This window comes from Clarias gariepinus, chromosome 13 (assembly GCF_024256425.1).
Source record: "Clarias gariepinus isolate MV-2021 ecotype Netherlands chromosome 13, CGAR_prim_01v2, whole genome shotgun sequence".
Taxonomy (NCBI): domain Eukaryota; kingdom Metazoa; phylum Chordata; class Actinopteri; order Siluriformes; family Clariidae; genus Clarias; species Clarias gariepinus.
Window position 1 is genome coordinate 5,916,411 of NC_071112.1, and position 26,425 is coordinate 5,942,835.

General features: G+C 37.6%; 1 protein-coding gene across 8 annotated transcripts; it reads right to left on the reverse strand.

Moving 5' to 3' along the window:
* Positions 1-1,763: 1,763 nt before the first annotated feature.
* aftphb (aftiphilin b) lies at positions 1,764-26,425 on the reverse strand. Of its 8 annotated transcripts, none has more exons than XM_053509813.1 (9): positions 26,268-26,425; positions 17,761-19,404; positions 15,107-15,231; positions 14,828-14,948; positions 13,070-13,126; positions 12,008-12,100; positions 11,454-11,484; positions 4,350-4,473; positions 1,764-2,579 (listed from the first exon to the last, which is right to left on the reverse strand). In XM_053509813.1, exons 2-9 carry the CDS (start codon positions 19,369-19,371, stop codon positions 2,447-2,449), a joined length of 2,295 nt encoding a protein of 764 aa, XP_053365788.1. In that variant the 5' UTR covers positions 19,372-19,404; positions 26,268-26,425; the 3' UTR covers positions 1,764-2,446. The 8 variants fall into 8 exon arrangements, with proteins under 8 accessions (XP_053365788.1, XP_053365787.1, XP_053365786.1 ...); XM_053509812.1 differs by having other exon boundaries at positions 4,350-4,476; XM_053509811.1 differs by having other exon boundaries at positions 11,454-11,487.

The window sequence follows — 26,425 nt, forward strand, 5'->3', positions numbered from 1 at the left end:
GGACTGGGTCAGAGAAAATCCCAAACTGCAGCTCTTGTGGAATGTTCCCAGGCTGCAGTGGTCAGGACGTACCAAAAGTGAACTGGAAACAGGGTCATGGACGGCTAAGGCTTACTGATGAACATGAGGAGCGAAGGCTGGCCTGTATACTCCGATCCAATAGAAGCGCTAGTGTAGATCGAATTGATGAAAAGTTTAATGCTCGAAAAGGAGTCACATAGGAGGGATCTACTGTGGTCATAATGTTAGAACTGATTTGTGCATTTTACTAGGAAAATAAGACAAGCACACGCCAATACCTAAACACATGATGATTTACGTGCAAACATACAGGCCTGTGCAAAAGTCTTAGGCACCATTAGTACAAATGTTGTAATATACAGTCGTGCTCGAAATAATAGCAGTGTGTTGAAAAAAGTGAGTAAAGCTCCATATCCATATAATAACTTTTCATTTAAATCACATAAATGCATTGGACCCCCTGCACGTTCTATTCTGAATCACAACATGAAGAAAAATGTGCTAAATGGATTATTAGTTTACAGAAAGTGAAGAAAAAACAAAAATTAGTCTGTTTATTCATCTTTACCGTTTAAACAAAAATGCTTGAAGTTTAATCTTTCTTGTGCATCTCTGAAGTAACATTTAGTTGTAAAACCATGCTTTCTGAGAACTGCTTCACATCTGTGACAATTGTACTACATGACACAATTCCTTTGCATTTCTTGGTTTTGCCTCAGAAACAGCATTTTTATTGTCAGGCCACAACTTTTCTATTGGATTAGGGTCTGGGGATTGGGCTGGCCACTCTATAACGTCAATCCTGTTGGTCTAGAACCAAGATGCTGCTTGCTTACTGGTGTATTCGGGGTCGTTGTCTTGTTGAAACACCCAGGCATTTAAGGGCATTTCCTCTTTTCCATAAGGCAACGTGACGTCTTTCTGATGTACTCAAATTGATTAATAGACCCAACACCATAGTACGAGAAGCATCCCCATATTAAAACGAACAATCTTGCTTTCATCAGTCCACAAGTTTAAATATATTGCGGCATTTCTCTTTAGGCCAGTCAATGTGTTCTTTAGCGAACTGTATCTTTAATCATGCTGGAACTGATCATTGAGTCTTTGCCAATTTTGTTATTCTTCGATCCATTTGTATTGTTCCGTTTTCTTCCACATGTTTCTGGTTCTGATCTCCATTTTAAAGCACTTGATATCATTTTAGCAGAGCAGCCTATCATTTTCTGCACTTTTTGTAAGTTTTTTCCCATTACTAATCAACTTTTGAATCAAAGTACGCTGTTGTTCTGAACAAAGTCTGAAATGACCTGTTTTACTCTGATTTTTAGAGGGAAATGCACAGGACAACCTTTTCTGCATTTATCCCTAAATAAGGGGAATTTGTTTGACACCTGTTTTTCACAGAATAATTCACCTCTCTAATTGAACTCCACACTGCTATTATTTTGAACACGCCCCATTTCAATTAATAATTAAATTACACAGAATCAGGTGCGTCCAATCATGACTGTTGGGTCTGTTGGTTTTCTGTTACTCCACTACACCTACAAGTAAAATATTTACCATGAAGAAATGTAATTTCTCCCAAAAACAATTATTGATCTGGTTACTGATGTTAGACTGCTATTATTTTGAACACAACTGTATGGTATTTCATAACCGCAAGCTTTTTTCAATTTAAATAAACCCAACATAAGTAAAATAAAATAAAAAAAAGACCAGGCTTTTATTTTCTTTGAAGTTCATGAACATTATGTTGTATGTATTTATTTATTAATGTAATTATTTTTATAGAAACATTCTTACATGTCAGTCAGTTATTCAGGTCTCGTGCAAAATTCTAACCTCACATGCTAATCAGGGATCTGACAAAAATAAATACAAACTGATATATGATGTAGATTATATAATAAATACACAACTTATAGTTATGGTTATAAATAAGAACTCATCTTTAGTAACATTCCTGAACAAATGTTCATCGTTGAGCTCAAAGAAATGCATTTCAAACAAACAAACAAACAAACAAACAAAAAGAAAATGTCTAATACTTGTCAGGAATAAAATGAGACAATGAGAAGTTTGTTAAATGAAATATTAAAGCAAATCTCAAGAAGGACATAAAAGTTCAGCAATATTCGTTATGAAGTTATTAAGTTTTCAAGTAATAAAATGTGCACTTGCTTTTCTTATTTCTTTCACACCTAAACCTAAAAGGACTAGTGCTTAATATTTAACAAAACATAAGAAAAAGGATTAACACCAAAGAACACTCACTACACCAGGATTAAAAACGCCTCAGAAAGTGACAGTGCTTTCTGTTGTTGTTATAAATGAACCTGCTATAAAGGTTCAGGTGAGGTCAGAGGAGAGGTCACTGGAGGACCAAAGCCTCAAGGTAAAACGTGACTGAGGTCGAAGGTCATGAGTGACCGGCTGCTGGAGTGAGGGTGGAGGGAAACATGAGGACTCTTGCGTGCATGAAAGACAGATCGGGGAGACGAGAGATCACCTGGGATGCCTCCTGGCTTATCTCACCATCTTGCTCCGGTTTTCTATGGAGACAGAGAGAGACAGAAGGACAGACAGACAGATGCAAGGCATCAATGCATGCAACAATTTGGGGTATGATAATACTAATTACAATTAGGACTGAAGCTGTGCTGTTTGTTCATAGTCTATCAAAAAGTCAGAAATAGAAATAATCTATTATTATAATAATAATACATCGTCTGGACCAAATAAGTCAGCATTTCAGAAGGGTCAAAGTATTGGGTTGCATTAAGCAAAGAAAACAACTAAGGAGATTTTAAATGTCTGTATCTGGGTTAAAAACACTTCAACATATTATTAAAACCTGAACGGATAGTGCTAAACCATCAACTCTATGGAAGAAATGTTGAACTTAAACACCTGGTGAAGTTGCATTGGAAAAAAAAAAATCATCAGTAAATTTATGTTTAATAGTTGAAGTAAAAGCATTTCCATACACATCACAGTGTAATGATAGCTCACAATTGTGCTGTTCAGTTCAGGTGTAAAAATGATTCCTCATGCTCCCAGAACCACTCTGTCACAATCTGAGTTTTGGAATATGGCCGTGCCATCGGGTTAGAAGAACTCCATAGATGTGATAACCAGCTCATTCAGTACATTCAGGTCATTGGCTGACTTCATTTTATTGCCACATAACGTTACTGAGTCTAGACCTGAGCAACTGAAGCAACCCCAGATGATATGATTGTCTCCAGAGGCTTGTACAGTGGACGCTATGTATGATTGGTGCATCGCTTCATGCGATTTCCTTTTTACCCTGACACGCCCATCATTCTGGAATAGGCTCAATCTGGACTTATCAGACATGATCTTTTTTTATTGCTCCCTAGCAAACTCAAGCCTTTTTTAGTCTCACTAACAAGTGGTGTTCTTATGGACACACAGCCACTGTTCCCCCGCAATGTTGGTTCAGCATCCTTCCATGGTTTAATAATGCATTGGACAGTTCTTAAGCAAATTCCAGTAATTTTAAATTACCTTAGCTGTTTTCTTTGCTTAAAGCCACCCACAATTTGCCCCTTAAATCCATCTCAAACGCCCCCATGGAAAAACATGTTCTTTTTTATTTATTTATTTTTTTCCCCAATTTTCTCCCCAATATTAGTCGTAGCCAATTCCTCCCCGTCACTAGGGGGCTCCCACATTAAGGATGCTACTACCACTCAGTCGGGAGGGCGAAGACTAAGAGGGCTGTAGGGCCGTGATTAATGTAGGAGTGCAAGTACCTCTCATCCCTCCCCCCTGAGAGAGCTCGGCCAATCAGCTCTCTCTAGGCCTCCGGCTGCGAGAGGTTACAGCAGTACCCGGGGATCGAACTCGCGATCTCCGGATGATAGGAACTCTTAATTGTTTAGCATACCAAGACATTTTGGCCAATTTCATGCCCCCAACTTTGTGGAAACAGTTTGTGTATGGCCACATCTTTTTCCAACATGACTGCGCACGAGTGCACAATGCAAGGTCCATAAAGACATGGATGAGCAAGTTCGATGTGGGAGAAATTGACAGGCCTGCACCTCAACCCGAGAGAACACCTTTGTGATGAATTAAAGTCCAACATAAGTGTCTGACCTCACAAATGCTCTTCTGAAAGAATGGTCAAAAATTCCCATAAACACACTCCTAAAGTTTGTGGAAAGCCTTTACAGAAGTGTTAAAGCTATTATGGCTGCAAAAGGTGGGCCCAAATCATATTAAGCCCTATGGATTAAGAATAGGATGTTACTTAAGTTCATATGCATGTGAGGGCAGGTGCATGGAAGACATACCTGGTTACAGTGCTATTCTTTTCCACCGTCTCCATCAGTCTGGTGAAGGCGTCCGTCACATTACTGCCAGTGTTATTGCTCTCTAGTTTAGCAGTGGTCAGTTCATACAGCTCTGGATCCACACCTATAAACACAGAGTATTTACACTTTAAAATATTCCCCCCGACATGTACACACACATTGTGGATATCAATGCCTATAGAAACAACCCGAATCCACAGACTCAGGTCAATTTAATCAGGCTGACCTTTTTCTTCTCTTTCTTGTTCACACAGGCACACATGCACAATTAAAACCAAGCTTCCAATGCAACGCTGAGACAGCCAACTCGTTAGTAGACAAGTTATATACTGTATATATTAAGTCCGAAAGTATGACTAGACCGTATCTCTCTGTGTGTCAAAAGCAAGGTATCTCCTACACACATTTCTACGCACAATTGATTTTTTTTATACAAACATGTTGGGACTAAAATGAAAAGAAATGACAAAGATCAGACATCAGAGCTAATACAAGCTATATATCTATTTATGCAATACCTCTACCCCAATAACAGGGCGTGTCAACTTATCAAATAAGGTATTTATGCATTTGGAAACACAATATGCAAAAAAAAAAAAAAAAAAGTAAGCGAAATGTAGTAAAAATGAAAGGAAAAAAAGGAATCTTTTCAAAGTGAATGTCTTTGTGTGAACAGTTGTAAAAATCAAGTTATCACGTTAAAGATGATGATGTATGATAATTTGTGTGATCTTACAGCCACAACATTACAATGCAAAACATTATGCCCAGTAATGTGTTGCCTTCCCTCGTGCCAATGGAACAGCTCTGATCCCTCACGCATGACTGTGTGGGGCCTCAGATCCTTTGAGGGCTCTGGGTTATGGAGGGGGGCTTCTCTGGATTGGATTTGTTTGTCCGGAACGTCCAAAGGGTTTGCAATCTCAAGAGTTTGAAAGTCGGGTCGACGGTCTCACACTCTTTGCCTGATGGACCACATGTGCAGTGGGCTGTAGCGCACTCGGTGTTCTGGGGTCTTTCCATCATAGCGATTTGTGCTGCATTGGCTTTTCAGAGGGATTGGACCAGATGGACTGGTCTTTGGTCCTTGGGTGTTTATAATCCTGCCTCCAATTTACTGGTACAGTAAAACCTTGGACTGCGAGTAACTTGATTGCAAGGGTTTTGCAAGATGTTTATTTTAAATTGCTAAACAAACGAGGTCTTGAAATAGGAGTAGTACGTATACACTTTGTTTGCGGAGCATCATGTGATCACAACTGGTTCTTCTCTCTGTCTCTGTTTCTCCTTCTCCTCTCCTCTCTCGTCTCACTTACAGCAGCAGCAAAGGTAAAGTGCAGATTTTATTTTTACATTATATTTCGCATCAATTTTCTAATGGGAATATTTCCCATTATTTCGTATGGGGAAATTTGCTTTGATAAGAGTGCTTTGATATATGATCACAAAATGCATTATGCTCGCAGTCCAAAGTTTAACTGTATATACAGTAAGTGGCTTATCAGTGCAGACCTCAATTGCTGAGAAACTGTGTATTGTCCCATGTTTTTATGCAAAGTGATTCCCCATTTAACATTCTTATTGTCCTCTGAAGAAATGCCTAAAACCCTAAGTAGGTACAGTACAGGTCATTTTGCGAACTAACTCTTACTTAACAAAATGCATCCATACCGATACAATCTGATAGCACTTTTCAGGTTTCTCTTGCTGTAGTATTCAAGCACTCGAATTGAGTTAATCAGGTGTAGCAGAGACACAGAGAAACTAAAAGGTCTGGAACATGAACACCATCACCAAAAACAGGGAATTCGTTCCATAAGAAATGATAGGATGTAGGAAATGAAAGAAGGATTCACGGCAAGCCAATTACAGTAATTTACTAAGGATGCAAGGATATGTATACCGTACAGTACATGCAGTATGCACATCTATGTGTGTTAAAACCACAGCTGTGCTAAATACTCAAGTCTGATTGGTCAGATGATGTTATGAAATTTTCTAAAATAGCTTTGACATGATTACATCGTACAAATAGTTGATACAGTGAATAATTAAGGAGATGTTTATTTAACATTTATGGAAATGAGTTTTTGGTGCCAGGATTGACATTAATTTGTTTTTATTACGTCCTCTCAAATTTTCACCCATCCCAATTTTTATTAATAAGAAATGTAAATTATGCTATAAACTTTGGTACGTTTTTGCATGTTACATATAACGTGATTCTCTTATTTAGAAAAGTTATTTTATTATTTCCTGCATGTGTATAAATCAACTTTAATCACTGGCTTTATTTCACTAAGTTTTAAGAAATTTTAGGAGAAATATAATTATTTTAATAATTGATGCCTTTTTTTGTCATGCTATAAGCATTCTCCAATAATGTTAATGTTTAAATTTGTTTAATTGTCATTCATGAAATCAATTTTGATAAATATTATTTATTTATTTAATACATAAAACTTCTAATCCCTGGCAAATTGCTGCAGCATATGAGGAATAAACACTATAATACCTGCTGTTATAAGTAAATAATTAACTTTGGGGTAATTTCACATTTGTGTAAGGCTTCAATGCTCCTCTCCATTATTGATTACTGTTCTGTACAAACAATGCATCTTACTCTTTACTTACTGTGTGTGGGTGTTTCTGTAAAAGTATATCGATATAATAAACAATATAATAATAGTTTACCCTAATATTATATCATGAATTTCACATAAAAAAAGCCAACTCAATGCCAAAACCTCAGCGAAAAAATGAGTATTAGATTATTTGGTTTGTAATTCTACAAAAATGAATTAGCAAAACATTCCCACGGGTATCATTTTAATCTTTTTAAAGTACAATTTTTTTTTAATCATAGCTGCCCTGTTTGTTGCTTATTAGGTGACTTTTTGGTGACATTTTTGTGACAATTCTAGGATTTACAGTACTGTGCAAAGGTCTTAGGCACCATATTATATGCTGTACCAATTTAGTTATATACGTTTATCATATCTGCATAATTATGTACAAAATCATTTAGTATTTCCATATATAACTTAAAAATTAATAAATAAATAACATTTATTACCAAAGTTACCAGAAGAATTCCTATTCTCCATACAGCTGTTTTATTATAAAACTGCACAAATCTGTGTCCTTTCTATTTTTTGTTAAAAAAACAAATATATATATAAGGCCTACTACATATTTTTTTATTTACAGCCATGCATATATTCTCCTGTAATGTTATTTATTTATACCTTTTAAAGTTATATATGGAAATACTGAATGATTTAGGACATAATTATGCAGACATGATAAACATATATAAGAAAATATGGTGCCAAAGACTTTTGCATAGTACTGTATAATGATAATAATAATGTGTTATACTGTCATATAACATGATTTATCATGATATATCATCACATCCTTAGTATGGAATGTCAGTATGTGTAGCTCAGGACTGTTCTTTGTCCTCTAACCTGGTATCGGTGCATCAGTGTCACTGTCTGAGCTACAGTCCTCCACAGGCCCAAAAAAATCAAGGTTGAGTTGTATGACAGCGCCCCCTGGTGCTGCGAGGCATAATGGCAGCACACAAGGAGGCAAGTGAGGGTTAAAAAGAGGTTAATGCTTTCAAACACACAACCAAACACATACATACCCACCTGCTAAAAGACTTAAAAAACATATATGAATTTATAGAAATTAAGTAAATAGAAGAATTAGAAAAAGTCTTAGATGTAGGTTTCAGATTTTAGATTTAGAAATTTGGACCGCCTACACACCAACACAGGGGAACGTAATTTGTAACTTCCAAGTAACTTGCTAACACAAGCTACAACGCTAACTTAGGGCTGAATCATAAATACATCTTCAACCCCTAATCAAGGGCACTACTTGGTGTATGAAACAAGGGATTCTACACCCTACATTAAACACTAGATTTTACTGTTACACTATTTGAAATTCAACAGTTATAGCTGAGGCTATTCCAAAGTGGAATAAACAGAGACTGTTCACCACTTCCATGGTTTATAATATTAACCTTTTGGCAGCATAGTACCAGTAAGAATTTAAACCTACTGCCCCTTCACCCCTGCATTGCACACTGCAATATATATGATACATATATACAAGGAGTCAGGATCCATAGGCATTTTTCCTTATATGACATTTAATATTATGTCTTATTTAAGACACAAGACCTTACAACATAGGTCTCGTTTACAAAACAGGATTCTTAACAGAAGTTGAGAGACAATGTTGCTGAATTTTACAGCATTTACACATTTGCCTATGGATCCAGACTTTGATGCCACCCTGTGTACCTAGTCCTCACCAAGCTGAATTAGGAAAAGTAAAGAAAATGTATCATTTTGAAAGATATTTTATGAGGACAGGAAAGACAGTCAGAACAGGAAGGAATAGAAGAAACAATGTAAAGAAATATGATGCACAATATAAACCTTTTTATTGAGTTTCTTTTACAAGGGTTCTCCCATGCACAGTTATTTTCATTACGAATAATAATAATAATAATAATAATAATAATAATTCAAACCTGAGAAATGAAGAATCGAAAATCAAAAGTGCACCAGAAATCAAATCACAGTTCATCAGTGTTTATCAGGGAGATAAATTGATGAGCAAGAGAGGAAGAAAATGAAACAGAAAGACAACACATCAGACACAGAAACACTTAAGGACATAAACATAAATTTTTTTAACCCCAATAGTGTTAGAGCTGAAGGTCTTTGCAGGTTTTGTGTGTCATACATTGAATACCTGAAATACGATTATGTATACAACTGCAGATTTGGTTTAAATGTACTGAGGCATCGAGAAACAAACCTATGAAACTGAAAATATTAACCAGACCATTAAGCTTTTCCTATAATACTTCCACTAGTTTCATTCAATATTACTGTGTTTTGGATTGTGTACCACGAATGTAGGAATTCAATTCAGTAGCACATGGAAACATTTCACAAGTGCAGGTGCATTTTAATGCAATTTACCAGTCATAAGTGTGTTCCAATACCGCCACATGTCGTCATGTCTTCATCTTAAAAGAAATCTCTATTATAAAATAAAGGGCTGTTTCAATATTTAAATAGTATTAAAAGTGAAATGATAAGTGTTTAGATTGCAGACAGATTGACATAATGTGAGCTGGAATATCAGGGGTGGACAAATTAGTAGCTCAGGTGCTCAGAAACCAGTCTCAAGGCTTTTTAAATGTTAATGCGATGCATCTCAACAGTGTAACTGAAGTATGTGTTTGCACTACACATGCCAGCCTATGTAAACTCACTAAGTAAAACTCAGTATATCTTTTAAGAATCAGGAGCGCATGAATAAAAATAATAAGTGCAAAACCATAATGTATGCTAACTCACAGTTAAACATAACATACATCAATCAGCTATAACATTAACTCTACCACAAGGTGAATTGAATAACATTGATTATGAGTACCAGTAAACTAGTGATAGGACCATGGGCACCCAAGGCTCACCCATGCCAACAAGGAGCAAAGGCCAGGGTGTCCAATGCAGTATAAATTACAGAAAAAAAATTAAATAGATAAATCCATGCTAGTCACAACATAAGGCACCTGCACAACCAGTCTACCACAGCTCAGGGCCAAGCAGGTAAACAGCCCAGGACTGCCAACCCTTCCTCCAAACCAACCAGATCCCAGTCTGATCGAGCACTCATAAGATGCACTGGACAAACAGGTCGTATCCACGGAGGCTAACATCCTGGTGCCAAACACCAAACACCCCCGCCCCCCCCTTCAGAGGCCTTACAGAGACAGCTGGCACAAAGGGAACCCAAGACAGTCATGGCTGATTGTGGTACGATTAACATCACTAGCCAGCCATACATACTGTACCAAGTTGCTCAACTGATGTAAGGACAGAACAGCACCAGAACTTGGGGCTATGATCAACAATCATATACTGTTTCTTTATCCTCAGTCTATTTTTAATGCACCTTAACTAGATGACTAGCTATACTTTATTAGATCATGTTAGATAGCCAAGTTTCAGGGCAGCACACTTACGCTTCCACTTACCCAGTGGGCTACCATAATGGATTTATAATTAATGTCAACCCCTGACTTGTAATGAAGTTAATGCTAACTGATAAATTGAGTTTAAAACAAGAAAAAAATTAACTGCAGTGTCTACCATTATCATTCTGTCAGTTACATAGCAAGCCAACGTGGTTTGGAGGAAACTGAGCGAGGAAGAATTATCTCGGTAGAGGGTTAATCACTGCTCTCCTTCTGCTGGCCACTTGTTTCACAAGCGAGCGTCAACTTTTAGAAAGGACAAAACCGATGGCACCAGGTCCACATTGTTGATGGTGATTTAGAAGAACTTAAAGAATACCATGCTAAGTTAATTCTCTCTGTTAATGCTAATGACTTTTAACAACAGTCAAGTTTCTGGAGTCAAAGTCAGTGTTTTATATTGTAAACGCATCTTTTTTTCGTGTCGTTTTAGCATTATACCGATGCTGATTAACACTTTGGTGTGTTTTCCTTTACCATTTTAGCACCAGCTCAGCGAAATGGTTTTTTTTGCACCAAACCCGATGGGTTTTCAGTGCGGCCTGAGACTCTGTGGCGTATGACTTCAATACATCGGTCAAAAAATTGCATGTCGACCAAATGAGGTAGTGCAGCATAACAACAAGAGCAAGTACAGCAAAGAGATAAAGGCAGAAGACACGAGACAGAAGTAGGAGAAAAAGGCTTGTTACGTGTCCTCTATACAGAATCGAGGACTATGGCACCTGGTTTTAAGGCAGTCCAGTTTACTTACTAAAGCTGAGGAGGAAATGACTACAGCATGAGTCAAAAGCAGAAGAAGTCTAAAATTCAGCTAGATTTAGATAATCAACCAATCAGGAAGAAATGGTGGAGCATGATGGAGAAGAAAGTACAAGGACAACTATAATGAAGGAAGAAGGAAAGGAGCAGGGCAAGGAAGCCGTATCAGGAGTAAGATTTCTGCCGAGAGTGACGGGTGGTTTTGCGTTGCGTTACAGAGAAAGAAGCTCGGCGCTGAGACGTACCGTCGTCTTCAAGACTTAGCGAGGACACCACCTGCTGGAGAGGGACACACAAACAAAATACAGCCGCAAATTTTTATTACAGTTTAATCATTGTTGTGGAAGGAAAGAATGTAAACTGTAATGATATGATGTTTTTATAGCATGTCGCTAACATAATGCTAGCATGACATTAAGATGATTAGCATGTCTCTAGCAACATAATTAGCATGTCGCTAACATGATGCTGGCGTTATTAGTGTGTTTCTAGCATGATGCTAACATCATTAGCATGCTGCTAGCAACATCATTATCTTGACGCTAATATGATTTTAGCGAGATTAGCATGTTGCTAGCATAATGCTAACATGATTAACAGGTTAGCTAATGACGCTAGCATTACGCAACATATGAAGAAAAAAAAAAAAAAAGTATAATAAGCGTGCAAGATAATACAAGTGATGCAAGTGTCCTGTGTATTCACGTGTGCTAAGCTCTTTTGTGTGTGTTTTACACCCATGTGCAGCATCGATTCGATTGAAAAGTATGAATTCACAATATGATTCGTTCCTCTGTACCTGAGTGCATAGAGCAGATCTTCTCTGATTGGGTGAAGATGCAGAAAAGATGGAGGAAGGATTCACAAGGTCTTTGGTGGGCTCAAGCATTCCCTAAGAGAGTAAAAGAAAGTGAGGGTTCTGTGTGCTTTTTAAAAAAAAATTTTTTATCACCATTTAAAATCACTTTTTTGATTAACAGCCTACAGAAATGGTTCCCCAATGGTTTATTAAGCCATATGCATAAAGAATGCATAATATTGTAAGTGGAACGGTCATAATAGCATTGAAGAGATCGACATTTGAATGCATTTACCGTGCTAGCTGGAGCATTAAAAGAGTAAGAACAGGCGAGAAACACGTTATGGGACTTATTACTATCAAAAGAGGGAAGTAATACACAGCCTGACAAAAAAAAAAAGTCACATACTCCAAGATTTCATTCAGCTTTGATAACAGCACACAATGTGGTGGCCAGTTCATGTGTGAAAAAATCTCCCTGTGCTCCCAGAACCACACTTCACAAACTGAAACTTGAAATATGGCCGGGCCATCAGGAAAAAAAACTGCATAGATATGATAACCTGGTCATTTAGTTGTTTATTTTTTCTTTTTTTTTTTCCCACCTAACGTTGCTGTGCCTAGACCTACTGTAAGCGACTGAAGCAAACCCAGATCATAATAATCATTCAAGCATAAAAACATCTAACTTAAGACATGAACCAGATTATGAAAGATGATCAGGCAGCTGATTAGTATACTGGCGATGCTGAATGCTGAGTGGTTAAAACAGACAAGGGGGGAATTGAGGTTGCTGCTGAGGTTATTACATAAACCATCATGTTTTAAATTGTATCTTTAACTGGAAGGGTGCTTTGCAGCCTCATACAGTAAAACATTTGTTCTTATTCCTTTAGTTTTATTTATAATCATTATTTGGATTTAATATGAAATGATCACCTTGTAATCTGATCATTTATTGATCAGTGTGTTTGGATCAGCTCATGAAACTTTAAATTCACAGCAACTGAGCACATGACAGATTGCTGAAAGTGACACAGTTAGCTACTGAAATGAACTCACCAGTCCAGCAGCGAACATGGGTACGATGACGGGTTGCTTGTTCTGACCAGTAAACAACTGAAATAAAACAAACAAACTGTGCTTTTGGATCTTAAAGTATTTAAACTGCAAAATTATATAATAAATAAAGTTTTTCTTGGTCTGTGAATGGTATTTAAATTTTTATTTGTAAAGAATTTTGTTAAAGTTTCATTTTAAAATGTGCTACAGAAATACATTTTGATTCGATTGTTCTCGATAACTGTTATGTGATCTTTAGAAGACGTCCGGGAGATTAAAATAGAGTTTTGGCACAAGATGTTATTATGACCTTGGTCATGCGTGAGGGACGTAAAAAATGTTAGGGTTAGGGTTAGAATATAAAAGACGATGCATGAAAGCAGACAACAGTGTCTCCTTTACTTCAGGACAAAGAAAGCCTTTTCATAAGCGTTTTATATGTTATAAGCTTTTTATATGATACATATAAATGATATTAGGAAACCACCTTTGCTTACAAACATTCCTAGTATTTTGAGCACAATAATATTATTCTGCTCTTAAATAACTGAAACAAACTTATGCACATGAATTTCCTGCCCCTTTGGGTGTTATGTATTAATGTATAGTGGAACCTTGGATTACGAGCATAATTCATTCCGGAAGCGGGCTCGTAAACCAAAACACTCGTAATACATAAAAATAATTAATACAAAATATAGAGTAAAAATAAAAAAAAAATAAGCCTGCTCTTTTCATTAAAAAAAAAGTCAAAATGAATCCAGACAGATAATTGTTTCCATTAAAAACAACACGCTGTGTGTGTTGTTTGTGTACGAATCTAAAGTAAAACGAGAATTATGATTCAAGAGACGATTACCTACAATTCAGCAACGCAAGAGAAAGAAAAAACATTGGCTCTTGACTCTCAACTTGCTCATTTTTCAAGCCAAATTTATAAAAATTTTTTGCTTGTCTTGCAGAACACCTACAAACTGCATTACTCGCAATCCGAGGTTCCACTGTATTTGTTCTGAGCCTACCTTTTATTTTACACCATTAAATATAAGACACCCCAAACTACATATTAACAACAGTGTAGGGCTGTAGCTATCGAATATTTAAGCAATCAAGTATTCTACCAAAAATGTAATTGATTAATTGAGTAATTGGATAAAATAATTGTGCTTATTTAAACAGCAATGTAAAATATCTAAGAGAAATGAAGATTAATTGGTTTTCTTTTAAGAAAAATCTAATTTTATTATTTTAATGCACACAGCATTTTATTAAAAATAAACAGTCATTATTCACAATACAAGGAATATCTTAAAGTTGACTGAGATGAATTAAGTGCATTACAGTGCCATACATTCTTATTTTTATCGCTTCTCTTCATTTTGCAACACCCAACAGAACGCTCCATCAAATCAATACACAGCTAACTGTTTGCATCTCCTTTCGCTTTTTTGGGTGACTTAAGCACCTTCTTCTTCGTCTGTGTTTAGTAGCGGCTTGCATCCGGAAGCGCGCTGTGTCACGCCAAACAAATAATTGCGCACAAACATAATGCAAGCTTTTAAAATTAATTAAAAGAAGCTTCGAGGCAAAAGATTTTGCCTCGATCATTTTTTGTAATCGAATTACTTGAGGAATCGTTTCAGCCCTACGTGTTGAACAACCGTGTTGAAACTTTTAGAGTTTTTTTTTTTAGAGGCTTCTAAATAAGGATGAGGACTTTGAAGTATGTGTAGAGATTTAAAAGTGATTTCTACGTACAATGTTGTAGATTCCCAGGCAGTCAAGCAGAATTTTGTTGCCTCGTGAGCCAACCCATTGCACCTTGAGGCCGTGGGTGCTGTGGATGTCCAACAGGTGGCGCCACATAGCTACAGACTCCCTGAGACAATCCGGGCAAAAAAGAAAATAACATGCATCTCTGCACTCGTCATTCTTCCATCAAATGTAAGGCATTTAACAAAGAAGTGCTTGTAGGATCTACAAACATGGTACTAATATTTCACATAAGTCATTTTTGGATGAACATAGGTATGGCACCTGATCTCCACATGGTCCTGGGGCTCCAGCACAGCTTGGAGGGTCGGCACATCTGAGTCCTTTGGAACCACGTCCAAAGGGAAAGTACTTTCAAAAAGATGCTGCAGTTTGTGACTCAACCCCAACTGACAAAGAATGAGAAATATAGAGAATTTCAACAAATTTCAACCAAAAAAATAATTTAACCCTCATATATTGTAAAGTATATGTATTTTATAAATGTTTTTATGTTTTAATTTCATTTATTATAGCTTACTGCTCATGAAAATCTATTATCTCAAAATTGTAGAATACTTTATTTGTTTGAGTAAACACAGAGTACTGTATGGAAACATATTGATGAAAAGTTGAGTGGAAGAGAAAAGTGTGGAAGGAAAATGTTCACAAGCAACAGGGATGACCGCTGCCTTAAGCAGATTGTCAAGCCGATTTAAGACCTTGTGAGAGCTTCACAACGAGTGGAGTGAGGCAGGAGTCAGTACATCAGGACCACCACAGACGTATTCAGTAAATGACTACAACTGTGGTGCTCCTACTATCAAGCCTCTCCTGAACCAGAGACGAGTTCAGAATCATCTTCTTTCTGTGAGGACAAAAATAACTGGACCATTGCTTAGTGGTCCAAAGACATTTTTCTTTTTATTTGGAACGCACCTGAAGCTGAAGAATTGAGTGCAATAAGATAAATTAATATATTAAGATAAATCAATATAAATTAGTGCAAAAATTAGTTTCTGAATTTCTGTATTGTAAAATCATTTTTCGGAAATATTCTAATATTTTGAAATACAGTGGAACCACGGATTGCGAGTAATGCGGTTTGTGAGTGTTACGCAAGACGAGCAAAGATTTTCTAATAAATTTTGAATTTGCCCAAACAAACAAATCTTGGATACAGAGTATCATGTATCACACATGCGCCTCTTGTTTTGACGCCGAGCGTCACGTAATCACAACTGAGCCAACGGTTTTTCTTTTTCTTGCGCTGCGGAATTGTGGGAAATCGTCTCCCCTGCTGGGTCTTAATGAGCGTCTCTTACTAGTATAACAATTTAATTTGTGTCTGTATGCGTGTGTGTACAGCGCGCGTGTAAAGCAAAAGAAAGTCTCATTAGCGGGGTTAAAGAACCATTTTCTCTGTCTGTATCAGCCTGCTCTTTGTGTCTGTGCGCGCGTCATTGGACACCCCCCCCACACACACATCTCTCTGCTTTACCCAAAAACACTGCTCTGTCGTGATTCTTTTAAAAGGTAATGTGCAGATTTATTTGTTTTATTTTTACTTTACAGCAATGATTCCGTTAGTGTGTCGCTGGTGTGTCACTTCTTGTTCATTTTTCCGATAAAACTAAAGGTTTTTCAGTTGTGGGCACGCGTGTGTGTGTAAAAAGAGTGGAGGAAGGGTAACTGTGTAGGACAAGAAGGGGGGGAGGGGAGTTTACTTTAGATTCACACACACACACACACACACACACACACACACACACACAAACACACAGCGCCTGCGCGCACAAATGAAAACAATAACGATCTGGCGGGATTCATTTTTACTTTTTTTTTTTAAGGTAAAGTGCAGGGTAATTAGTTTTATTTTTACTTTTTTGTGTTAATTATTTTTGTGTATTTATTTTTTGGGGGCTGTGGAACGAATAATTTGAGTTTCCGTTATTTCTTATGGAAAATTTCGATTTGGTTTTGAATTTTAAAGTGTGTTGGAATACGAGTCCACTTCCGGAACGAATTATACATGTAATCCAAGGTTCCACTGTACGCTTTTTTGATTTTCCCAAGCTGTCTGTAATAATTTAAATTAAAATAAAAGAGACTTAAAATATTTCAATGTGTAACGAATGTAGAATATAGGGAAGTTCCAATTTTCAAATTAAAATGAAACTTTTCCACAATATTCCTCTTTTTCATACACATACATAAATAATGTGAAACCATAGTATGCAATTAAATGTATTACTATAATACACATCATTAGAAAAAAAATCATAAACTGACCCGTATACTGTAGACTGGCCAAATTAAACCGCTATCATCCTTTATGGGAAATCCATAGCAATGTTTTTTCAAAAATATTCTTCTGTGTAATTTATCTTTGCTCTACTTTGTTTTTTATGTTATTGAATGCATGAATGCATGTACATCAGTCTGTGAGCTGCTGTAAAAGGTACATTTTCCCACCATGGTATTAATAAAGTTTCTTATCTTATCTTATCTTATCTCACTGTATCTCTTCTTCTGTCTCATTATTTTGTCCTCCCTGTGCATTCAGCAAGAGTCTGGACCCAAACTACCTGATCAAAAAGAGACTTGTTTACATTTAGGCATTTGGCAGATGCTCTTATTCAGAGTGGTAGACATACTGGAAATAATTAAGACTCTAAATTGGGCCTAGACTGTGGAGTTATCAGTGTTTTAAAAATCACCCAAATTTTGCTCCAATATATATTTTTGTTATTTGACATAACACTCTAAAGTGCAATTACAATTTTCAGAACTTCGATCATTCTGCACTCTTACTTCCAACAAAAAAATTCTAACCAAAAATGTTTTAATGTTTAAAGAAACTTTTAAAGAAAAACTTTTAAATGCTGTTAAAAAAAAGCACATATGAACAAAATCCAAAAAAAATTTCCCCAACATACCAACACATTGTCAGTCTTGAAGCTGTCAGTAAAGGGCGCTGTTGCAGAACAACTTTTCTGCTCCTCATCAAACGCTGCCCATGACTCCTGTTGTGCCTCGCACTCCTCATGCTGCCCAAACTCCGCCCAACTTTCACCTGTAGCTCCTGCTAGGCCTCCAAACGGAGCTGAACTGAAATCTGCAAAGCTATCGCTTGGAGGGAGGTTTGAGCAAATTGTTTCAAAATTATTACTGTCATGATCATCATCATTATCATCATCCACATCATCTTTATCTTCTGCAGGCAGCTCTTCTTCCTCTTTTAAGTCCTTCAGTGTGTCTGTATCTGCAAACTCATCGTGCGAGGAGCAATCTGATAGTGCAGTTACAAAGTCAGCGAATCCTTCTTGACTCACGGATTCAGTCTGGCTGACATCTGGAAAACCCTGAGTGGCATCCCTGAAATCTCCAAAGTCTTCATCTGACTCCACCGAAGACCCAACTTCAACTGTCTTATCTTCCTTACTAACTGGATCTGCCTCTACATCATGCACAATCCCTACTGTTGGGTCAACAACAGGCAAAGAGACTTTCTCAAAATCTTCTTCCATTTTTCCAGGAACCACAAGGGGTCCATTAACCACAGGGCTCACTGGAGTCTCATTATCAGTGTTTTTATGAAACTGTGCATCAGACACTAGAATATTCTCCACTACTGGTGCCACTGATGTATCAGGGACCTCACCAAGATCTTCAGAATCACTCTGAATCTGTGTTTCACACAAGGAAGTGCCAGAAGTTTTTGATCTTTGTGGGACATTAAGTTCCTCTTTCTCCATAATTTCCTTTCCCTGGTGCTCAACTGCCAAATTAGACTGGGATTCAGTTACCCCTTCTCCTGCCTGAGTGTCCCTAGCCTCAGACACTGTTCTCTCAGAGACTGTATCCTCCTGTGACAGTTGAGAACCAATAGAAGCAACTGCTGTGGAAGCTTTGTCAGTCTCTGAGATGGAAACCTCTGCGGTAGACCCGAGTAAAGATACTGTTCTGTTGGTGCTTGATATTCGAAGCTGCTCCAGCTCTTTACCATTGCAAAGTGTGATTGGTCCATTAGTAAGGCAGTGTCCCACTTGATCTGTGGTTGGTTTGTTAATGTGCTCATCTTTGTCACCCAGGTTAAAATCTTGAATCTCGGGGGAGCTATGCTTCCCTGTAACAGAGACCACAGGGAGTTTGCCCTGTGGGTCGGAGAATAAAGGGCCATTGAGGATAACAGCAGGTTTCTTTATTTTTTTTCCATAGTCCAAGGTTATATCAGTTTTGGACACCAGTGCCTCAGGATTAGACAGTTCCTGGTCCTTTGTTTTTTTCTTTTCAACTTCAACTACCACATCTTTTCCTGGCTGACCAACACTCTGTTGGAGTGTGTTGTATAGGTCAGGAGGTGAGGTACCCTTCTCACACGACTGATCAAGCACAGTGGGTGTGTCCCATTCTGAGAAGCTGAAACTGGATGACACATCGCAGCAGTAACCTCCAAACTCACCAAAGTCGTCTTCGTCTTCCTCCTCTCCATCCTCATCCATTGGAGGCGGAGAGGAGGAGTACATGCGGATGACGTCGGGCTCCATGATCCTCTAGTGCCCCCTAGAGGACACATAAACCTGAAATAGAGGAAAACGAAGGGACATATTTTGAGCCTGGATCGGATGTTGCAACAAGAGCAATGGTACAGTTATATACTTATTAGTGAGTAAGTATTACATATCGCCGTAATCAGCAAAAATATTTAACACTAAAATCAAATCAATCTAATTCTACAAAACCGCGCTGGATGGTGAACCACACCTAAGTCCACACCTTCATCACCACTTGTCCAAGTGTCCAATGTGTGCAATTCACTACTTCTACATTGGATTTTTCTTAAACATGAACATTACTGATAAAACAGTGAGTAAAAACTCGAGGAACCCCTGATCTTCTGAACAGTAACCCAGTAACCCACAGCCTTAACCAACTGAGCCACCACTGGCCCCTATCAAGTGTTTCAGACGGAGTTTTCTTCAGTAAACTGTACTCGAGTCAGCTTTATAAATAAATACCTCGCCTAGGATCCCAGGCATGAGGAGAGAAGCTTAAGGGTATGTTGCCTGACCAGTGTGCGACCACACGGTATGAAATGAGGTCAGCGCAGACAGCCTGTGTTACAGCCTCGCTGTTTGTTCAAGCCACTGTCTGCATGCATATTGATTAAAAAAAACAGGAACACTGTTGAGAGACAGAGTAAAGCATAGAGCACTCTGCATTTTGCTTGTACTGACCTACAATACACAGGGTTAGCATAAAGTGCTTCCCTGGTTATGGACAATTCGATCTTAAAACCATGCTAGAACCAAAAGTTGTTACGTCAGGCAAATGATAAAATATTTGTTTTTCTTTATTTGTACAGGTGGCGCTGCAATCATCAGCCTTAAAATCGCATCTATGAAGGAAAAGCCTGGTGTGTTTTGTGGTATTATGAAAGAAATTCGTATTCAGTACAGGAGTCACCAGATGGAGTTAAGAGTAAGCCTGGATGGTAGTGTTCTGACCTCAGAAATACATTCCCTGGGCAACAACTAAAGCACATGTTGAAGTTCACAAACAACAGCAAAAAATGTGTATTAACTGATTATTACAACAAACACTATAGGAATACAAAATTAGACTTAATAAATGACAACGTTTGTGAGCTAGTGTGATAATACGAGGGGCGTTCAAGTATAACAGGGACTTGTGAATGAAGATGTAAAAGCACTTGATATTTACAGAAAACTTCAAGCACAGTGTAGTGATAAGACTTTAGCCACAGTAAAACATTTAAATGGTGCAAAAAGTGTGTCTTGGGGGTCACTGTAGTCGTTCCTGTGAAAGAGAGTGAAAGGCCTGATCCTTGAAAATTGACGGATAACATGTCGACAAGTTGAGGAAGAGATGCATCTCTCTGTGGGAACTATACACACAATGATTCACTAACACCATTTGTACGTTACAGGAACTCAGCTGGGAGTTACCGCCACATCCCTCCTACAGTCCTGATCTCGATCCAAACCATTTCCACAAGTTTGCACCATTAAGGGAGTTCCTGGGAGGCCAGTGTTTTAGACATGAAGCAGGCAGTCTCATCATGGCTCTGGCCTACTGAGAGAACTTTTTACCTTGATGTTAAGCAGAAGGTTTGCTGTGTGTATGCTGTATATTACCTGAATTAACACTTGTATGTTTTTCGCATACTATAGTCAATAAATTTGCCATACTGCACTATTTTTTGCTCAACCAGAATTTTTGACACACAGTGATGTTTTAGATGTCCACATTGCAACTCGTACCTTAATATCTGGAGTAATCTTTCCAGCTTTTGCTTATTGCTAAATGTAGGAGTTAGTAAGCGTTCATGCTAGCATGGGTTAAAAAACAACATGCCTAGGGGAAGAATCTCTCTTGCTTTCAAGATTATGTTTTTTTTTTTATAAGGAGGAAATATCGGCTTGAATACGTTTCATTATTTATTTCAGTTCATGTAATATAATATGTGGTGTATGAAATATTTTTATTATGTTTAACACTTTATTAAACTATCGTATGACTAAATGTTTAAAATGCATGCATAGTCAATCGAGAGCATAGAAATCACTTTTACTTCCTTTTATACTATTAATTTTTAAGAAGTAAGTTTATTTATTTCTCGTCCAATCTGGATAAAACCGAATGAAGCTATTTGCAGATTTCCACAAAAAAATGATCTGGTAAAATTCTTTTTAATCACCGTAAATTAAAATCTAAAGCGCGATCAGAAGCCAGGGTGTCCCTGAGAGACAGTCGGATGAAATTTGACGATAACTTCATCTGCTTCCTCTTAACAGCCATCCAATCATTGACTGGTTTGTTTCAGATCTATTGTATAAATTTTATTGGATTCACAGGTGCTGCGCTGTTAGAATACTGCGAAAGCCAACCATCAGAATTTTATTTATTTTGTTTTGTAGTTTTTGTTTAAAGTTAACTACAAAAGTATTATTTGTAGGGACTGAACCTGAATCACCAGCTAACGTCACAGCAACACTAACCACTTTACATAACGGAAAGTCTGATAACCAGCCAGGTAGGTAAAGTTGATGGAGTGATTAAAATGACAGATAGAGGCGTTCTGTGCTCTATTGCCTTGAAGGTATCAGAAAGTCTCTGAAAATAAGACAGATATCGACAGTTCATTAGTTTCTCCATCCGATCGGGTTAAGAGTTTGGGCGTCACCCTCGATAGCTCATTATCATTTTAATCTCACAATATTACTCGCTGTGCTTACTTCCATCTGCGCAATATTAATCGTCTTCGCCCCTCTCTCTCCACCCATTCTACTTCTTCCCTTGTTCACAGTTTGGTGTCATCTCGTATTTATTACTGCAATTCTCTTCTCTTTGGTCTTCCCCAGAAACCACTTCATAAGTTACAACTTGTCCAAAACTCAGCAGCTCACATCATTAGCAAAAACCCCCTCTTTCCATCACATTATCCCTGTTCTGCAGCAACTTCACTGGCTTCCCATAAAATACAGAATTGAATTTAAAATCATTTTGCTCACTTTCAAGGTAATCCATAATCTGGCCCCCTCCTTATCTACTCGATCTACTTCAAATTGTCACTTCCTCTCGTTCTCTTAGATCATCAGTAGAGCATTCAGTCGCTCTGCTCCCATTCTGTGGAACTCCCTCCCACCAGACATCCGTAACTTAGATTCTCTCTCACTCTTTAAAACCAGACTCAAAACCCATCTATTCACTAAAGCTTGATTAATCTCCTTGAATTTACTGATTTTTGTACATTCTTGTTTTTTCTGTGTTTTTGTATTTCTCATTTGTTTGTTGATTGTTTTGTACAGTGTCCTTGAGTGTTATGAAATGCGCTTATAATTAAAATGCATTATTATTATTATTAGATATGTAAACTTAATGGCGCTGCCAAAATTTCATTGAGCTCACTCATGACCAGGGGTTGAATGAAAGATTTGAGTGGTGTACATAAGCAGAATGAATAATATCTTCTGTTCATTTCAATAGTAAATGACCAATATCAAATCTAGCCATTCCTTCAAGTGCTAAAGACCTTAAATCAGCCAGATCAGGGAAGGTCTATCTATTATTCACCTTCTGAGGCGGCCATTGTTATGATACGACTCTAACGAGGATATTGTGCATTGTGATTGTGGACTAGAGGACATGGTCATAATACACGTAAATTATACATGATTGTGAAATAAAATATTTAAATAACCTTTAAACAGCATTTCAGTAAGCTAATCAAGTCCTGTTATTATCCGAAATACCACGATTTTCAGTCACTATGGTGTTTTAGGTGAAATTTTAATTCGAATTTAGAAGGGATTTGATGACAATTGCATCCCTGTCAAAAACCAACACACACACACACACACACACACACACACACAGAGACAGACACACACACAAGGCTAGAAAGAGTAAAATGATCTCAGGTAAACTGATCTCTCTCTTTGTCTTCACACACGCTGAAACTCAATCCACACATCGACCGGACTGCCTCTCAAACACACCTCTTTTCCTCCTATTAAATATACTGCCTGATTTACAAGTTCAGGTTTAAATCAGGCACATCGTCATCTTGTCCATAATAATCTATCGATTATTGAAGCGATTTAATTAATTACCCGGATTACCCGGTCGCGTTTACTTAATAGTCCTTATTTAGCTTTTAGCTTTTAAATTGAAATTAGTAGTTAATTCAAAAATGTCTTTAAATAAAGTTTCATGATAAAACTAAATCTAAAACCAAGGAAAAGCAATATAGCAGCATTAAAATATAACTATTAATTAAAGCTTAAAGATGACAGATGGGAATTATGGGAGTTAAGTTAAAGTGGTAAGAAGACTAAGATTAAGGGGATTAGGGCCCCAGTATCATTTCCGAGAACCCAAGGTCTGGTTCATTTTGATCAGTGAGAACAGTCGAATCAGAAGCCAGTCCTGAGCACGGAAGTAGATCGCTGTTTAGATGTGATGTCATCAGTGCCTTCGGTCTCCTCCTAAATCTCAGTGTGCATGTAGCAAGGGCCAATCTCATCCTCTGACTTATACAGTCATAACGTTTCTCTTGACATGTCTTCCAAAATATCAATAATATTATGCATAGCACAAAAGCAAACGCCCCTTGTTCCTTGTGTTTATTGGAGGCTCACAGACCACTTAGGTGCGTATCTACTTTATCGGAGAGTGTAAATAAAAAAGTGTACCCGAGTATGCAGAGCAATCGTTCCTGGGCACGGTACAAATCAATCGTGCCCAAATGTGAAAACGCCAAAAGTCTGTGGCGAAGGGGCGTGGCCCAGCGAAGTGTGAAGGCCAAGAGAGTGAGGAAAAGGTGGGAAAAGAACACAAACTTGACGAGAATATGGCTAATTAGTGTGTGCATGTGTGTTCAATGAGGAGAACTGGAAATAAACGTCGACTCACAGCAACACACAGTCAGTAATTATTCACATTCTCTTCAGGTATGCATCCTTTCCCACTAACCTGACTCTCGCGACCTTCGCAACACAGCGGAGCTTAGCTACGCCCCAGCACAAAATATTTCCGTCTAATTATAGTTGCTGTTTTACTCGAGTTAAGAGTAATAAGTTTCCACACTTGGGAGATTTTTGCTTGTGAAGGTGTTTGCCATTGCGCTATTAATCATTTCACTCCAGTAAGCCTAACACGTATATGATGTTCACAGTTCGCACAATGACATCATAAACTTATAGATGATTAAACATATTTTATTAAACTGATATGATTTTAGTCAAAATCGATTAACCATTGTTAAACCATTGTGTGGAACCACACTTAAGGGCAAATGTTAGCATGTTGTCTTTATGTGCAATATTATAACTACTTGGTTATGTAATATTACTTAATAGTATTTAATTACCACTAATTTTCTAAAGTGCAATAACTTATACTAAACTCCACTAATGTCAGTAGTCTTTCACTCAACTGCGGGACTTACAGATAGATGGGTATTGTGTGTAGCATAGTCTGTATATTGTATTGTGGTTGTTTCTTTTTACAGATTTTATTTAGATTTGTTCTATTTTATTTACTTTTATCTAATATTGTTTTTGTGTCTCTGTATCTTTGTGTGTTATGGCAGTCATCACATAAGCAATTTCCTGCAGGATCAATCTGATTCTGATTTATGTTTTTCAGCATTAGTATCTAATATGTAGTATATGGACACACATTATAAGAGTACAAGCCAGCAAGTAAAATTAATTCATCTTTATCAGTAGTCAAGTCACTTCTTTGAACCTGCTCCAGAGGTCATGAGCTTTGTTTGATGTTTGTATTTCGCATCAGAATGGAACAAAAAATAGTAATAATGTGTTTTCATAGACTTTGATCACTGTATTATTGTTACTGATAGCTTGCTGCTGGTGGTGGTGGTGTAATGATGTGGGGAATTTTGGCCCGATTTGAGAATCACTTAATTTGCAGAACATATCTGAATATTTCTGCTTATCACACCGAGATCCATTTACCATAAATGAACAATTTACCAACTAAACTGCTTCCGTGAACAAGCGAACACGACAGTTAGTCTGGTGTTTTTCATTTGCTTTCCATATCATCAGACCTGACTTTAGTAGAGCACCTTAGGGATGTAGTTGAATAGGAGACTTCAGCACCATTACTGCATGTGATCATGTCAACATGAACCAGAACGGCTCTTTTTTCTTAAACATTTGGTGCAATCCAGTGCCAGTACACTGATGGTACATTGCATTAAAATATACACAGAATGTAAGGGATGCAGTAATAAAATAAAAAGCAGTGAATGCAACATCCATAGTAACCCTAGAGGTGTTTAATTAATGTTGCGTCACGTGATCCACTAGCACCTACACCATACAAACTAGTGCTGCACTGCAATAAATCCATGAGATAAACGTGGCGTTGATATATCCTATAATTATCTCTTCAGCAAAAAGAATTATGCGTTTGGCACAAAAAGCATTAAACCCCAATTCCGGAAATACCAATGGTGCCGCGCGTTTATAAAAACACTGGCTGCACTCGTATTAAGACAAATCCCGCCTCCTGAATCAGGATTGGCTGTGTCCGCCTCGCTTTCTGTGCTCCGATTGGATAATATTTCCGACTCACGCGCAGTTTGCGACAGAGCGCTGAAACGTTAGCAAATCCCTGTTGAGAGGGCGGGGTTTCTCCGAATACGGATGGGGAAAACAGTCAGGTAGCTAATTTTGCTAATTCGTCAAAACCCAGGAATGTAAAATAGCGACAAAAGTTTGAACGCTTTCCAACATCATGCACCGAGTTAAAGAATAACCTGCCAAGATAGATATCTACGCCGTTTCGTTATTTTGCAGCTATCATACCAGACCAGCTAGCTCTCTAACGTTAACGTTACCTGTCACAAAGATGAGAAATGTAAACAAAAACTAGCAGACAGTCTTACCTTTACTTAGCTTTTTAGATAGTTTAATAATGATGACATTTTCGCAAGATTAGCAAAATAAGGCGTAGTCTCAATCCATTTTGTTTCTTCTAACAGTCCGTAATTAGTGGGTAAAGTTCATTTCTGTACACCTCTGACATAGGTCTGTTTTCCCAGCA

Bases quoted from the DNA above. Each gene is read 5' to 3' on its own strand.
- aftphb (XM_053509810.1), bottom strand. From the start codon at position 19,371: ATGGAGCCCGACGTCATCCGCATGTACTCCTCCTCTCCGCCTCCAATG. The intron at 4,477-11,453 runs GTACGTCTCAGC...ACTCTGTGTTTA, and splicing joins GCTAAGTCTTGAAGACGACG to TAGGTGTGGATCCAGAGCTG. The intron at 2,580-4,349 runs GTATGTCTTCCA...CTGTCTCCATAG, and splicing joins AAGAATAGCACTGTAACCAG to AAAACCGGAGCAAGATGGTG.